Consider the following 18,366-nt stretch of genomic DNA (forward strand, 5'->3'; position numbering starts at 1 on the left):
GTTTGAGGTTTGCAGTGGTGCTGTTAGAAAAAACATGGTGATAGCCACACAAGTCACCCCACCCTCCATTGCCCTAAGTGTCTAGTTTGCAAAAATGTGCAAGTTTTCTATATTTCCCTAGGTGACAGCTGAGCAAGGGCCCAAATTCCACAGCTACACACATTAGGGAAAAAAGGGTCAGTGGATAATGTTCATGTTGTGTTTTGGCCCGTTTCCCGTCTTGGGTGCTAGGTGACCCACCCAAGTGAGGTACCATTTTTATCGGAAGACATGTGGGGGCATAGAAAAGTAGAACTTTTGTTATTGCCAATTGGATTTCGCTGCATTTATGCCTTCCAAATGTAAGAGTGTGTAAGAAGTCACTTTGAATATGACTTAGAGGGTATTTTTCAATCAATCAATCAATCATTTGTAAAGCGCACTACATACCCGAGAGGGTCTCAAGGTGCGGGGGTGCTACAGATCGAACAGCCAAGTCTTGAGTATCCTCCTGAAGGCCAGCAAGTTGGGTCTGTCGTAGGCTCAGTGGGAGGGGCTCAAAAAAACGAGTGGCACAGAAGGCAAGAATACAGAAATACAGGGGCAGCTAAGAACAGAAGGCAGAACGGGCAGAGAGGCACAGGGGCAGCGAGGGGAAAAGAAGCGAAAACCGGGCAGATACACTGGGGGCAGCGAGGGGTACAGAAGGAAAGAACGGGCAGAGAGAGCACAGGGACAGCTAGAGGAACAGAGGGAAGAAAAAGGGGCACAGACCACCTACAGGCAGCGGGTGAAGACAGACCACAGCAGTCACAGACACAACAATGAAAATACAGGCAATACAATAAAAGCAATAAAGCGGAGGATGAACAAACCTACCTACTGCCTACCACTGGCCACCAGGGATGAGGCGCAGGTGGTAGCCTGCGGGTGGAGGAGGTCTTTGAACTTCCTCAGCAGCGGCAGCTGGGGCAGGGAGACATAGGCGGAGCTGTTCTACAGGAGAGGCGTGGTCCACAAGGGAGTCCAAGTCCACATCAGTTTTCACCAAATTTTGGAAGTGATAACACACTCAAGAAAACTCTGGAGCTATTGAGTTTTCCGGGCAATAAAATATTTGAAAAGGATGATGAGTGTGTTAGGCATTACATCGTAGTGTCCTTAGGTTCAATCCTGTGTTGTTTGAATGCAATAGAAGGAGTCCTTGTTTTATAGAAACGTTGCTTTATTAGTGTGGATAAAAGCGTGAACAGCCGACACGTGTTTCGCCCCTGTGGCGAATTGCGCCAGGGCTTTTTCAAGGCTATTTACAAAATTATCTGTTCTGTCAAATTCTTCATTTTGTACATATTATGTTTCAACATTTTAGTCCGGTTGATAAGTTTTGAGGGGTTAAATCCCTGGTGTGCTCCGGCGGATCTCCCGGTTCTCCTACCGCGTTCACTAATAAAGCATAGGCGGAGCTGTGCGGAGGGTGAGCAACCTACCTGGTGGGGTCAAGGGTTCCAGCGGGTCCCCGCAAATTCAGAGTTGCACAAATAACCACTGCTTCTTAACTCCACAATTTCAAAAATACATAGGTTTCCTTGATACCCATTTTTCACCCTACATATTTTACCACACGAATTGGTCTGTACGCGGAACACAATGAAAAACCATTGTATGGTGCAGCTCAGTTGTTGGCTCTGGCTACCTTGGATTCCTGAAGACCCCACAAACCCTATATATCCCCACAGCCAGAGGGGTCTAATGAATGTAACAGTATATTGCTTTTGTAAATTGGCAATTGTGACAAAAAGGTACAGATGAAAACGTTGACAGAAATTATTCCCCTTATTTCCCTACTCCTTTTCTATATTTCTTTATTTCAAACAGCTAGTTTCTTTGGTAAATCCTTAGGCGATCTACATACGACCCTGGGAACCTTTAGAATCTCCAGGATGTTGGGAGGGAGGTGTGGTGGGGGAGGAGGGGATGGGAGGGGGGGGGGGGAAAGAAGACACAATTTTGGCATGGATACCATATGTGGACAATGGGTTATACATCCCAAAGCACCAACTACCCAAAATAGCCATAAAAGGGCTTACGACTGGAGGGGAGATGGGTGTGGAAGGGCAAACAGTTAAGGGGTTAAAGCTTACTTTTGTTTATTTAGTACGAATATTGCTATTCTTGCTTGCAAAAGTATTTTGAAGATGTTAACTCTAACATTATTTTAGTGGTGGCTGAACGATTATTGTCTTTTCATATTTTGTATTGTAGAAGCTGATAAAATCCCCGTAATGCGTGGGCAGTGGTTTGTGGATGGGACGTGGCAGCCACTAGAAGAGGATGAAAGCAATCTAATAGAGCAAGAACATCTCAATTCTTTTCGAGGTCAGCAAATGCAGGACACCTTTGACCTGGAAATAGCCAAACCACTGGACCACAAGGATGGTAAGTTAATTTCAACAGACATTTTTGTGAATATTTATACAATATTAAGGCCCTATCATATTGCTTGTATATTTGACACACACACTTCAGTGTTTTTCCCCCCCCACATCCAAGAGTGTTTTCTAGTTCCAAAGAGTATCTTTTCCCATGTGATAGACCTTTTATGGACCAGGAGCCCTCGAGAAGTTGTACTAGGATTTTCTTTAAATCGGAAGCAGGTTTTCTTGGCATTTTATTTTCTTGGTGCATTGTTTCCTTGTTTCCTTGTGAAGCATGCTTCCATTTTGACAGGACATTTAATTATATATTATTTGTTATGTGCCTCCTTTCGTTGGGAGCTTATTTTGTAGTCTGTGCCGTTTTATTCTTTAGTGTCTGACGTCCTGCCTGGATGTTAGCACAATAATTAAAAAATCTTGTGTTAAGTATTTTCAAATGGTGCTGATGCTTCTGTTTAAAAAATACCAAATAAATACAGTTAAGTTGTACTTGCTGTTTCTCATTTCTCTGTGGTCTGTGAGCGAGGAACTAAGGTTGACTTGTCATGCCATTCCTATGTACTCTAGGATCTGTATCCTGAAAGTCTTTAGGGATAAAGGTTTTGGGTGCATGTTCTTCTTCAAGAAACAGGCACAGGTTAAGTACACGAATATTATAGAAGTGTACTTTGGACTGATCATTGATCCTCAAAAGAGAGTTGGGGAGTGAAACAAAGCCCAGTGGCATGACTGTTAACTAAGTAGACCGGGATGTTTTGTAAGTGTTTTCAAAGAAGGGGAAATTAACTAGACCACCACTCAAATGGGTGCAAATTGCCCACAAAGGGTTAAACTTGAGCAGGGAGACAACACCTCATGAAATAGGCTTTGAGGAGGGGGTGTGATCGACACAAGGAACTCCGAGGCAGCAGAATTTCACATCTGAACTCTATCTGATCTGCCTTTATTCAATAACACATATTCGTGCAACGCACAACCCCCTATACATAAAAAATAGCAGCATAGAGTTGATGTGCAGAACGCAAACGATGAAAGGCTGCAAAAAGCATCAGTGTCTCGTGAGGGTCTTGAGCGCTATATAAATGCATTTACAGAATATATTTTGCAAACTTCTTTTTTATGTCCCTGTTCTCAATACATGTCGGTGGTATGTGTCGAGGGGAGGCGGTCTAATGAAGTGTAAAATAAGGTATCTCTGCAGAAATCACTTGTAAACACTCCGGAGTTCATTTCTGATCGCTTCCGGGTCCTGTGCTAACGCAGAGCTAGACTTGAAAGTGTTTGTCCCACATAGCTGGATCGCGCGTAAACTCTTACATGGTTTTGGAAATATTAACATTAAAAGTATCTTAGGCCCGGTTTTTGTAAGCAAGGTTGATAAACCGGTCTCAAGGAAAGCTTTCACATGTTTCTGCAAATAATTTCAAATTTTCAATGATTGGGCATGGGGTCCTCACCTGTGACTCCGTTGGGGGTCACTGTGAAGGTGCCCCCGTCAAAGAACCAAGTGTGCAGTGTGTCCAGGTGGTCCCCTGGGAAGCATGAGACGAGGCCCCTGGGTTTCAGTTCGCACACCAGAGTCTACAGAGGCAGAGGGATAGTGACTATATTGGGCCTTGTTAAGGTTGCCCCACTTTCTCATATCATTGTCTCTTTTCACACCATAAATCCTTATGCATAAATACCACAGTCTCTTTTCCTGGATCCCTAGTATTGGTCTCTACTTCGCCCCTAGGTCTTCCACTAATTTCTCCCATGCTTCCAAACCTCAGAATGCTTTTATCATCTTGCAACTCCAAACATAGTGCAGAAACACTCCATCTTGCATTTAAGCAAACTTCTGTCTGCAATAACTCCATTCTGAACAATCTAGTCCTGTGTTAGTACGCCTTATGCAGGAATTTTAGCTGTATCATACTAAAGTTAGATTTTATTGCCACTTCTCTGGGATGGTGCTAGGCATCCTCCCAGCCTATGTTCATGCCCTACAGATCTACTAATTTCCCTCTAAGGCTGCAGAACACTTTGTTATTGTTTGTACGATGAGGATACCTATCCCCTCGGTGGTGTTTCCTTAAGGACCTTAATCTCAATCGGGGTGCATCTGGTATGCTGGTTAGTTTCTAACATACCCAGCACATACCTAAGTGGCAGGAACCTAAGCTATGAGTGTGATGTAGTTAATATTCTTTCTGTAAGTGGGTGTAGAGCATTAGTTATCCAGTATTATGGGTGTCTTTCATAGATTCACATGCCTGAATCATTCCCCGAATGATTCAGGTATGTGAATCTATGAAAGACGCCAATACTGGATAACTGCAGTTACAGGTAAGTAACGTATTTCTTCTTCTGCTCCTAGAATATCTCTCACCTTTGAAAGCTTACATGGTCCCAATCTTTAAAGCCCTTTAGGAGCGCCACATCCCCGCCCCCACCCCTCTCTTCATCAGTGGGATCTTCTCAGGTACTAAATCTTTCCATCCCCTGGGCTGCTATAGCCATTTGCCACACCTTGATGCCCCCTTTTGTGGCCTCAGGTTGAGATCCCAACCCAGCCCCTTTGTACAAGTCGTGCAGCTGTGTTGTTACTCCATCACTTGCCTATCTTATCTGCTAGTTCATCTTGTGGTCTGAAGGACTAGTAGTTGATCACTACCGTTTGTAAGGGTCAATTGTAGTTCCTGGCATTTGGTAAGGTTTGCCTCCTCCACCTATTTATATATATATATCTATAGTTCAGAAATTTTATACAGGTTTTCTCCGTCCTGCAAAAACCCAGTGAATTTGCTTTCTCGTTACAAGAGGAAAGCTTCCACTGTGTAATATGGAGTGTTGAGAGAGGTAATTTTGAATAGGACAGCCCTCCAGAACATTAACAAAGACAACTTGCGCCTGTGACTAACTCTTCTTCGACGTTTCTAAATTCTGTACTGAACTAAACAGTAGTTCCCTCAGGGGAAGCTTAATAGCCTATGCTTCCTAGGCAATTGTAATGAGATGGTCTAGAGCAAAACCAAAGTTTGTGAAAGACCAGCAGTTTAATAGATAACCATATATGCACATGCAGGCCTTGAGTATACTTATACATTGATAGTACCTTACAAACAAGTACAGAAAACCATACAAATAGTAAGTGCTCCAAGTGAACAGCGCAGTGCTTACTTAAGCATCATACATTTTAGTAGGAGGGAACCTAGGCTCAAAGTGTCCATATAGGTTCCATCCTTAGCAAACATTCATTAAAGGCAACATGTATACGTCAACCTTTAGACCTTTATGAATATATTTATATTGAAGTCTTCATCAGGACCTAACTGGTAGACACTTCTCAACCGGGTGTTCGCGTTCTGCGTCAATGGGCTGCTGTGCTGATATACAAAGGCATCCAGAAAAGGGGTGGTGATGAACAGAGTGTCTGAATTAAGCAGACCACTCTTACCCAGTCCAAAGATCAGGGCTTGATCCATCGCCGTTATTTATCTCACTGCACCATCCCAGCTCAGAACCTGGCTATATGCAAATCAGTCTGTCCCTGGCCCAGTGCATCTTGGGAACAGGGCAGACTAAACTACCAAGCCAATTCTTCACCAGAAAGGAGACAAGCTACCGGGGACCGGTTTCTGGCATTTCAGCCTTCTTCGGCCCCGGTTTGGTTGAGAGCTTTCTGCTTAATTCAGAGACTCTGTCCCTCACCACCCCTTGTTGTAAATATTTTTGTCCACCCTAAGCGTGGAAGGGTATTCTCAGATGTGAGACCCTTGCTCATTGCACCATCAGGATTCAAGCAAACCGGGCCGAAGACGGCTGTAATGCCAGAAACCGGTCCCCGGGAGCTTGTTTCCTTCCCAGTGTAAGAATTGGCTTTTGTAGTTTGGTTTGCCCTGTTCCCATCATGCACTGGGACAGGAACAGACTAATTTGCATACAGCCAGGTTCTGAAACTGGGATGGTGCAGTGAGCTAAAAAACGGTGTTGGATCTAGGCCTGATCTCTTGACTGGGTGAGAGCTTTCTGCTTAATTCAGAGACTCTGTCCCTCACCACCCCTTGTTGTAAATATTTTTGTCCACCCTAAGCGTGGAAGGGTATTCTCAGATGTGAGACCCTTGCTCATTGCACCATCAGGATTCAAGCAAACCGGGCCGAAGACGGCTGTAATGCCAGAAACCGGTCCCCGGGAGCTTGTTTCCTTCCCAGTGTAAGAATTGGATTTTGTAGTTTGGTTTGCCCTGTTCCCATCATGCACTGGGACAGGAACAGACTAATTTGCATACAGCCAGGTTCTGAAACTGGGATGGTGCAGTGAGTTAAAAAACGGTGTTGGATCTAGCCCTGATCTCTTGACTGGGTGAGAGCTTTCTGCTTAATTCAGAGACTCTGTCCCTCACCACCCCTTGTTGTAAATGGATATACAAAGGCATAGCAGTCTTTTATTGGTTACCCGTCGGGGGATCCGATGGTGTATTTTTTAGATACCAAGATATTGTTCCACATAGATTTGACCTTTCTCGAGAGGTGTCTACCAGTTCTGTCCTGATGAAGACTGCTATAGCTATTTGCCATACCTTAAGTGCAGCTTAAGTTAAACATTTTTAGATCTCTCCTGAGCCAGCGCATGCGCTGCTCTGCGAGACATTTAGTAAGTGGGTTTTGAAATTGCTACCACAGGCGTTTGCTGGCCACAAGCTTGTAGTTACACGCGCGTGCACCCGCCATCTCTTTCCTCCGTCAAGGGTCATTAAGTGCATGGCGATCACGATCACTTAAACTTTCGCGGCCGCGCTGTGTTTTTGAACAAGTACTACAAATATTTATTCTGAATTCGAAGTTCTTCTTCCACAAGGCTTTGTCACCACCTTTCAGTGCCTCTCATTAGGTACGTTATAAGGCCTGATTTGTGTTAGCAAGTAATCTAGAAAGCTCACACCTCTGACTGGAAGTACACATTGATTTACTTTTTGATTGGGTTTACACCGGCTTTAGTCCTATAAAAAGAAATGGTTTGGTACACAATAAATTGTAAACTAGGTCCACCTGAACTGTGTTAGTTCATGTTTATAACACCACGGGTCATCTTTAACTATTTTGGAGTGGTTGGATGTTGCTGATCTCTTGTACTTCTTAGAAATTTTGTGCACCGGATGTGATTTCCAAGCAGATGCCTACCGATGGTGCTTTCGTTTATTGCCAATTACCTCTTTTATTGTGGAGGTGATTTTGTGTTGTAAGACTGCACTGGGCCCTGGCACCCTCCTACCTTTTGATCTTTGTACTTACCGTTTTGCTCCTCTTCATCGGAAGGGTCCGTAACCTGTCTGTTTCTGAAAATGGGGTTGCATCTTTTATATGGCACAGATTTGACAACACTCCATTATTCTTCGAACACCCTGGTGTCTGTCAGAACCATTTTCTTTCTTTACGGTCTCCCTCCCCCAAACCCACCTCCACGCCAAGTGACCGAGAAAGGCAGTGCACATAACACGCACAGTTAAATGTCTAGGACAGTTGCTTTTGTTTCGTATATATAGCTTTTTTTTATCCTAAAATTAGTAATTTTTTTGTCTTTTTTGGATGCAATCCCTCGTATTGATCAGTGGTCTTCAGAACTGTTTGTATTGTGCTGCAAGCCTTTCTATTAGTGCATCTGTTTTTTATGTGACCTCCCACTACTTATTGGTCTTATGTTGTAGCTTGCTGTAAAGAATTTGACAGTATATATATATATATATATATATATATATATATATATATATATATATATATATATATCTATCTATCTATCATGTGGAATAAATGAGCACTGAAAATATGACCAATATCCAGCAAATCACTTGAGGATTTCCCCATTTCTCGACAATATAATCTACAGATATTTAATATTTTGCTCCCACTTCTCAGTCAATCATATTGTAGTTTACAAATTTCAACGTACTTGCATGTTTGTAAAATAAAAGCTTTTTTGGTGGACAAATGTGTAATGGTAAAAGCTGGTCAGGTTGTACATGAACAATTGACACTCAAAACGAAAGTATTTCTATGCTAAAAAACAACCCCTGGACTTTGTCACAGGGACCACATCATAGATGTATCCATTAAAGAAATTTTTTTTTTTTGTGATCCTCACCCACTCTAGTAGTGGTATGGTTCATCATCAGGGCCAAACACAACCCTTCAAAGCTAGAGTGGGCTCTACTGACATTCCGAGAGCACTTGGATAGATCCTACCAGGGAGCTACATATAAACAATACCTCTGTCACTAAGATATCCCTTTAGTAGTAGTGAAATTGGGTATGAGTTAAGAAAAAATACATCGGGAGGTACACTAGGATATTATGGTCCTATGACCCTCACTCAAGCCGTCAACATGTGTTTCAGCCCCTTCAACTGACCCACATTGTCCTGGGCTTTCATCAGGACATATATTGTGTAATAGCCCAGGTGTCCGTGCTTTTGGGACCTTATAAGTGTTTAGCCATGCAACAGATGATGTTGTTGCACCAAGGATATTGTGCTGCATAACTAAATACTTATAAGGTCATTCATAAAAACGATATAAAAAGAAACCTTTTTTAAAGGGAATACATTGTTGTGTAAAAATGTGTGTACAGGGGCAAATGAGCAATTATAGCAAAAATGGAATCGGTATTAAAGTGCAAAATATACCAAGTTTATCCATATAAAAAAAAGAATAAAACAGCAGCTGCCTGAAACTAATCCTGGTTTTTGGTAAAAGATTGTACTGTCCAGAAATGGTGCCGATAGTTATGTACATATACTCCCATGTGTTTGCCACTGGTGTTTTGTACACTGCATATCTAGTATAGTCTATCTTAGAAGCCTGATCTGGGTTAAAACAGTAAGGCTTTGTAGAAAGAGTTTAAAATGTCTGGTGCGCCAGATTATTTCCATGCTGTTGGAGGCTGGTTATCTATTAAACATCTGGTCTTTTACAACCTTTGATTTCGCTTTAGACCATCTCATTACAGTTGCCTAGGAAGCATATGCCATTAGCTTCCCCTGAGGGGAACTGTTGTTTAGTATATATTTACTCAGGTTTCTAGGGACACCGGGTTGCCCTATACACTGCTATAATTTATTAATTCTGGGCTTAGGTTCTGCTTAAAGATCATGTCACTTAGATACCCAACTATATGAACATGTCAGCATGGAGCTTCGACTGGGATGTTTTGAATTCTCATGCCTTCTCACATATTTGTCTTCAGGAGTGTGATCTTTCTAGCATAAACCTTGCTTTGTCTGGTTGTGTATTGGTCGGTATGATCTTGAAGAGTATATTCTCAAGAATCTTGACCAGTACCTACACCTCAACATTAAGTAGGGATACTGGCCGATCTATAAAGGCATTCATCCTTTTGGTTTGCCCTCCTTGTGAATGACCACAGAAGTTTCCCTGCTGAAATTCCCAGATAGTCTACCCACCTCCCTAGCAGCCGGAAACGTATTTAGGATCCCTACCACAGAGGACGATCTGCCCACTAGCCAGTTGGGGCACTGGACTTTCCTGGATTAAAACTGGTTAATGGATTTGTGAACCTCTTCAGTTGGTATGCTTCTCTTGTCCCTGACGTTCTTGGGGATTTCCGAAGTTTCTTTTCTTTTATCTGGTGGTGGGCGGTTTTCGGTGAACTTGCATGGTTTCCTTTCTTTTCTCTGGCTCACAATGCAGGTCTCCATTGCACTGAGAAAAGGTTTGAGCTATATGTTCATCTCCATCCCCTCTATTGTCATTTCCTCCTCCCTAACAAAATATACATGGACTCTGGCCATTTAACTGTGTCTATAAATGTGTGTGTGTATATTTATATATGCAGCATTTCAATTAGTCTTAGTATGGAGGTATGCATATGTTGGAGGAAAACAATCTATACGTGTATAACGCTATCCCATCCACTTAACTATTAGGCCAGCATAATCCCGTTAACTGGGCATTCCAACAAACCCGATCTGCTAAGGGATCCACCATTGGAGTGAAGATAAGGGCATCCCTGCCGGGTACCTTGCCCCATAGAAAAAGGTGGGATAACCTACCATTCACCTTGACCTGCGCTTCGGGGGGTTTCGTACAAGACCCTAAGGTAGGTGGGGAAGTGTGGGCTTATCTTCATTCCCACCAAAACATGAAACAGAAAGGTCCAGTGCAACGTGTCAAACACTTTCTCATAATCAATTGAATTCAGAGCTGCTTTAATTCATAAGCTCTGGCCAAGGCCACATAGACCCACCGCAGGGAGTGTCAAGTGCATAAAACCATGCAATTCTTCATAGACAAGAGCCCGTAGTACCCTGTTTAGTCTAGAAGCTAATATTTTAATCAGTATCTTTATTTTGATAAGTAGTAAGATGGGACATAGGACAAACACTCATTTAATGGTTTATCTGGCTTGTAAAGAACGCTTAACGTGGTCTTTTGAAGCCCGTTATGGCTGGTGGTTTTGGCTTGCAGCATCTTAACAATGGCCATTGGTACCTCATCCAGAGTGAGAGAGTCCAGCTCTCTGCACTGTTTTCCTGAGAGGACCTTTATGATTAAATTGGTCACTATAGGATGTCTATTGTATTCTGTCAGAGGAACCTCGCCAATACAGCTCCCATGTTAGTTTGCGAATACTATCACTATATCCACAGATAAAATGACCACTGTGCCTGCCGCCGACTGTAGCTCACGGACCATACTTCTAACATCCTCCCTTAAGGACAGCCAATGAAGAAGCTTACTCATTTTGTTACCAAATTCATACTCTTTTTACCTAGACATTGTCCAAGCCAGATTTGTCATTTTGAGCACTTTACTTTTAAGTGATTGATACAACAGTGCAAGGAGTCTCAAACCGCCAGCCCAAACCTCTGTTGTCCCTCTTTCTCTGTCCCGTGTTTTTCCTTTAAGGCAAGACAAAACTTGCTATAGGAGCACTGCCTTGAAAGCCTTCATAATGTTCCCAAGAAGTTAACTGATGGTTTGTTTAATTCACTGATGATATCACTCAGAAAGTTAGCAATCGTCTCATCTTTCAACACCAGGCTTTGAGGCGTACAAACACCTTGCGGCCTGACAGCCGGTACTCCACAGAAGTGTGGTCTGACAGATCTCTCTGAAGGATATAAGCCTTGTTTGTAGAGTTTAGTTGTACCACCGGGACAAAAATAAAATTCCAGACGCGAGTGGCATTTATATTGCACAGAGTAATGTGTGTATTGCTTCTCATTGGGATGCCATCATGCCATACATCTTCCAAGCCCAGAGAGTCCACCAATTTGGCCAACCCCAGCGATCGGCTGGATGAGCAGGAGAATCCATATCTAACTCCCTGCAGTGCACCGCTTTGGATTCCCTGCCTATGATCAATGTACTTGCAGCGGCATGCAGGAGTATCCCAGTTATAGTTTCCAATCCAGCATTTATCAGGGATGGGGGTACAGACGCACTACAGTGTGTCCAGGGAGACCCCTCGATTATTAATTCAAACACGATCGGGGGAGGGTGGGGGTCACAACCCCATTTCTTTGTTTTTTGAGTTAAGTCTTACTAAAGGGAAATTAGCAATCAAAGATTCATGCTTATTATACAACAAACAAAGGGGTCCGAATCAGATTTTTAATAATGTAATTAGTAAGGCCAACACTGATATTTACTAGTTGTCTTTCCCAGGACATGGCCTCACCAAAGATTTTGGAGGGCTTTACAAAACTTTTGTGTCATCTGTACTGTATATAACTGTTTATAACCAAGTCGGCGATGGAACGCCTGGTTATCGCCTGGTTCAGTCCTAGCTGTACAGGCGCTCTAAAAACTCTGAAACAATCTACTAATAAATTCCCCGCAATTTAGAGGACATCAGGGCAGCTAGGAAAAATTATAGGAGAACACTAGAAAAAAGGAGACGAGGGGATTAGAAGCAAGGCCTGGGATGACCTAGAAATGGCAACCAACCTGAGAAATAATAGACTATTCTGTGAGGTTGTAAATCGACCTTTTATACGGATAATCCACTTAATAGCATGGAGAGCCACATGCTGGAACATGACTGGTTCTACCATTTCTCAGCCGTCTTCAATTCAGATCAAGAGAAATCTGCCTAAGATAAGGTGACATGGTCTGATCCTTGGCTAATAAAGGAGGAATGGCTGGCTGATCTTTTAAATCTTACCTTGGTCACTGCAGCCATTCAGACTGCAGTGAGCGGTAAGGCCCCAGGTCCCGATAGGGTCCCAATTGATCTTTTTAAGCATAATATTGATTTCTGGGCACCCCTTTTGACGAATGTCTTGAGGACCGCAGTGAGGGGTAATTTGAGTCCTGGAGTGTGCTATAATCATCCCAATTTTAAAAAAGGGTGACAGGAATGTGCCCGCCTGCTACCGCCCAGTATCTTTAATAGACAGTTCAGCCAAGATCCTGTGGCAGGTTGTCTTCGAAAAAGTGAAAGACTGGGCAGACTCCATCTTCTCTTCCTCACCTCTGCAACTTGGCTTCCTCCCCAGGTTAGGGACTATAGAGTAAGCTCTAAACTTGAACCTCATTAGGGGAAAGTATGTCAAAGCCAGCAGAGGTGCCTTTCATATGGCATTCGTGGAGCTCTCCTGTGGTTTTGTTGTAGTGGACAGGGAGAAATTGTGGATTTTGATGGAACATGCGGTCGTGGAGTCCTCTTTGCTCGATATGATTAAGAGTATGCACTGCGATACATCTATCAAGGTACGCTACACATTGAATGGGGATAATACAAAACCTATAATGCTGAACAGAGGAGAGAGGCAGGGATGGATCATGGCTCTGTTTTTGTTTTTATTAATTCCCTTGATACCTTTTTAGGGGCTTATGGTCCAGACACTCCGTGAATAGGCTCTTATGCAGTGACAGTTCTTTTGTTTGCAGATGATGCAAGTCTGCTGGGGCTAACCGCAAATGAACTACAAAGCTTAATAAAGGGTTTTAACGATTTAATGAATAACTTAAATCTTAAGGTAAATCATCAGAAATCTTTTATAATGTGACCTGTGGCCCCACAAATAGGAACACTAAGTAGTTTAGTATTGGAGGAACCCCAATAGAAAAGGTATCCACTTTTAATTATTTAGGCCTCCTGATTGATACCAACAGGTCCTGGGATTGTTTGATTAGTCAAAGATCACAAAAGATGAAGGCACCTGGTGAAGCGATCTTGAGGTTTGCTAAAAAAAACGGATGCAAAAACCGATCAGAGATGATACAGCTGTATAAAAGCAAGTGTTTATCTCTTGGCTCCTATGGGCCAGGGATGTGGGCTTATTCTGTTGCAAGAAAGTTAGATAGTAGAAAATAAGTTTTTATGTAGACTTTTAGCATTACCTAAAACTACCCCAAATGTAATCACTCATGCAGAATTAGGGATAGGTTTTTGGAAGATATATTTGGTATAACCGCTTTGTTTTTATGGGTTAAATTATGGGGCACTTATTGGACCGCTTTCTCTAGGGAAGTTTTGAGTGACTGTCTGAACCTTGACAAACATGAATCCAATTCCATGGTTGACCTATGTAAAGAAGGGTTTTCACAATCTTGAAATGAGTGTACTCTTAAATTCCCATGAAGGCATATGCCCTCAGACTAAAAAAAGGGTCAAATGGGTTTTTGCTTCCTATAGAGAAGAAATTAGAATTGTAAAATCTCTTACCTCCAGTGCTATATTTAATTATATGGCAAATTTTACTGTTCCTGGAACTGATTCCTACTTATCTTTGAGAAGCAAACTGCAGCATAGATTTTATTTGACACGGCTAAGACGAAGTCTAATTCATCATTTAGTTGCCTTCCCTTTGACCGGTTCCTGGGTTGACATGGGCATGAAGTGTCCATGTGACCCCAGTTCCACTCAGTCCACTGCACACTTGACAAGAGCTAGGTTTTTGTGCTCCATTCTTTTGCACAGTCACTATACATCTTAAAAAGAGAGTATAAGATCTTTACAATTGACGGCCACCCCAGAAATCTGCCATGCAACGCTTAGTTATATTGTAGCTGCTATGAAAATTAGAAAATCGTATGCGATGTAAGCTTTGTTATTGTGATTTTAGAAAACATTTTGTATCGCAAATGACTGTACATGTCACTTTCTTTTGTAACTGATAATGAATTTGGAAATTTTTCTTATGTCCTTTTGTGATCAGTACATGATGGAATAAAGATTTTATTGAACTTGTGTATAGATATATATTTATATATGTATGGATCTATATATAAATAAATAAGTGGACGGTAGGATTTATGAGGATCCCTTCAGATTCTGTAATATTCCTTACCAAAAATGTGAGAGAAATGCGTGATATTAGGCAAAGTTAGAGGTTTTCAAGGAATCCTGAGTAAGTGGGATCCTTACAAATGACATAACTGGATTTCCGTAGGTGTCTAGTTTCAGAAATGTCTGGGTTTAGTAGGCTTCCCTGGGCGACGTCTGAGCCTCGCCCAAATAGATTGTAGGAAAATCATAAGGTTCAGCTCAGTTGTTGGCTCTGGATTTTGCATGTTTTTGAATAAACAGTTAATACTACACGTCCTTATGCGAAGGTTCTGCTGGATGTAACAGTATGTAACTTTTATAAATAGACCATAGAGGCAAATGCTTTTGAGATTAAAATTTTGTCACCTATTTTTATTTCAAAATCCTAGATTTAATTTACCTGCTTTAATCTGTTTTGGAGAGTATTTAATTTATAGATCTATTATCTTCCTTTTGCCCTCATTAAGTATTCTAGTTCACTTCGGTCCTATTTGATTTACGTGTCTAAATCCTTACAATATTACTTTTTGTACACAAATGATGGCTCTTCTGTACCTTATTTCTGAATTCTTAAGAGTGCTTATATGATCTTTCCGCATCCCTTTAAATGCAGAATACTCGGCCCTGTGTGTGTTTCTGGCAATCACAGCCTATTTCATAAATACAGTATGTTGTTTGGTAGTTAATGGTGGTAAACCTTGTGCTGTCGTTAATATCATACAAAAGGGGGTGGTGATGGACGGAGCATCTGAATCAAACACTCACACCCAGTCAAAAGATCTGGGTTTAATCCATCACCGTTCTTTAGCCCACTCTGTCACCCCAGTTCAGACATGGCTATATGCAAATCAGTCTGACCCTGTGCTTCATTGGAACAGTCCAGCCCGAACTGCCAAGCCATGTCTTCTCTGGACCGGAAACAAGCTTCCGAGGACCGGTTTCTGGCATTCCAGTCGTCTTCAGCCTGGCTTGCTTGAATCCAGTGGCAAAGTGAGCAAGGGACTCACGTCTGAGCATACCCTGCCACACTTATGGCTGCCAAAAGCGGTACAAAAGGGGGTGGTGATGGACGGAGCATCTGAATCAATCAAACACTCGCACCCAGTCAAAAGATCTGGGTTTAATCCAGCACCGTTCTTTAGCCCACTGAACTGAACTGGGGTGGCAGAGTGTACGGTCGTTAATATCATAGCATTCTTGTGTTTTGTCTAATGCATATTTGCAGGAAATGAAATGATGGCATCTGGTAATTTTGGTTACCAAGTTTGCCATATTGCTTTTTTAGATAAATGGCATTTAATAGTGTTACTGGTACTTAAGTTTGATTTTAGAGTTTCTGCTTTTCTAAATGTAACATTGGGTATGCCTAGCAATAATCTTGAAATACCATTACCTGGTCTTAATGTGCCACTATTTTTGTGAATGCAAAATTTATAGTTGCTCTTCATACAATACTTGGTAATCAACCTAAATGTCCTGATATTTCTATTTCCCCTTAACTATCGCCTTTAAGTAAAATCGCCCTGTCTGAAAGTTGCTTTCTTTTCAAGAACAAGTCTAGGTTTTCAGGTTGATAGATTCTTTCTGTTCTAGTATGGGCTTAATATTATTGTTGTTCCTTTTATTCTAAGAAAGTCACCACATGGAATGTTCTGCTTTTGTATGTTAGGATGTTACGAATCTTCGAGAAATATACAAGCTGCCACTGTGCTTTTTTTGTTGAGTCGATTCTGCAGTGTAGTGTTAGATATCTGAAATTCCACATAAAGATATATTGTATGTTCAAGGTTAAGAAGCAATGTCAAATGAACTTTACACTTGTTAAGTAGATAGCTAAGATATTCCAAAAGTTATTGCTCAGGGCCATGCCAAATCATAATAGTGTAATGTTTTTTTGTATTTGTAACATACACACAAGGGTGTCCTGGCTGTGTGTCTGTGGTGTCTGTCTGTGGTGGTGTCGTGTGGGGTGTCATCGTGTGTGGTGTTGTGTGTGTGTTTGGTCTCCCTGCCTATTGTAGGTTGGTTAATTGAAAAAAGGTCTTCAGCTTCTTGTGAAATTCAAGAAGAGAGGCTGAGGTTCTGATGTGGAGTGGGAGATCGTTTCATGGTTTAGGAGTGATGTAAAAGAACACCTTTTCCCCTGATCTGGTTCTGTATGTACGGAATGTAAACGAGTAGGAGACCTGTAGAGCGGAGATGTCGGTTGATGGAAGGAGATGCGACTGGTCAGGTAGGTGGGGCCAGAGTTTTGTAGTGCTTGAATGTATGTGGGAGGTTTGAATTGTTTTTGTCTATCAGTAACTAGTGTAGTTCCCTGAGGGAGGTGTGGTATGATCTGAAATTAATGTGGGAGGTAAAGGATCAGTCTGGATGCCATGATCTGCTTGGTTAGAAGTCTTCTAGTAAGTTGCTTGTTGATTCTCATAATACAATTTGCTGGTGACTAGGGCGTGAGTGGCAGTTTTTCTAGGGTTGCTTGGAAGCCATTTGAAGCCATCTTCCTCAGCATCTTCAGGGTGTGGAAGCAGGATGCAGGGACTGTGTTGGCTTGAGTGGTCCTGTCCAGGTTGGCGTTGATGCTTATTTCGAGGTTCTTGGCATTAAGTGTGGGTGTGGGTCTGAGTTCGGCCGACCATCAGTTGGAGTCCCATGGTGAGTTGTTCTTGCCAAGTCTATAGTCTGTAATTTAACATATGAAGCAGTTTGTATTAATTCTATATATTTTGGCACTTCATGCATTGGAGGGAGCAAATCTCAAACCTATCACGGTTCCTCGTTTCTCATAATAAATCCGTTCTCTGTATAAAAGTCAGGGAGTGTCATTTAGAGACAGCAGTCTTGATTTAGACCACCACTACTCCCCCCCCCCCCCTTCTCCACCCCCCTCATTTGCTCAGTAGTCTTCTTTACCTCGCTACTGTTTGGTTAGATTTCAAGGACATTCTCATTTATAATCGCTCTTTTGGTGTTCAAAATACGTGCAGAATAAAATCATGAAAACTTTACCAACATTTATATTGTTTTCCGTTGGTCTACACGTGACGACTGGTTTCATTTATAACCCTTTCTTACCTACTGGGAGTCGACACCTAGACAGCTACGGATAGCAGTGCGATTTAGAAATCTTAATTTTATTTAAACATTGATGTGCCTACTTCTTTTCAAGTGTTTTGCATTTTTTCAATGTACTTTGACCTGACAAATCTCTTTTGAACTGTGGCATAAACAGGCCCTAATTTTAGGTTTGTCCTTCTGTCATCCTCAGCTCTGATCATCTTACCCAAAAGGTTCATGTGATTGGGAAGCAGATGGAAAGGGATGGAGGGCTTTTAATTACAGAACGATGGGGGGTATACATATTAACGTGATGTTTTCAGTGGCCTTTATTTACTATTTTCCTTTTATTATAGCTCTTAGTCTATGAGGAAGGCGAGTCTCATGTAAAATGTGGCTTCATTGGCACAAGTAACATGAAAATGTGCATTATTTTTAACTCTAGTATTATGTGAATTAGATACTGTATCGGACTATTAGAAATAATGCTTTTGTATGTTTCATATTTGAGGCTTTGAATTAATAAACTCAAAGATCACCACTAGCTCTTGCTTACACAAATAGCTGCAAAGTGGACCCCGTTGTTTTTTGCCAGGTGATGCAGGCTGTGGATTTGCATG

General features: G+C 41.9%; 1 protein-coding gene across 4 annotated transcripts in view; it reads left to right on the forward strand.

Annotated features, from left to right (window-relative positions):
- DDHD1 (DDHD domain containing 1) overlaps positions 1-18,366 on the forward strand; it is a 463,741-nt gene that overhangs the window by 55,922 nt on the left and 389,453 nt on the right. For all 4 annotated transcript variants that reach the window (XM_086937428.1, XM_086937430.1, XM_086937432.1 and 1 more), the window contains exon 2: positions 2,242-2,415. In XM_086937428.1, the coding sequence (XP_086793554.1) occupies positions 2,242-2,415 (174 nt within the window). The remainder of the gene's footprint in view (positions 1-2,241; positions 2,416-18,366) is intronic.

The sequence above is a fragment of the Lissotriton vulgaris genome, chromosome 9 (assembly GCF_964263255.1).
Source record: "Lissotriton vulgaris chromosome 9, aLisVul1.2, whole genome shotgun sequence".
Taxonomy (NCBI): Eukaryota; Metazoa; Chordata; class Amphibia; order Caudata; family Salamandridae; genus Lissotriton; species Lissotriton vulgaris.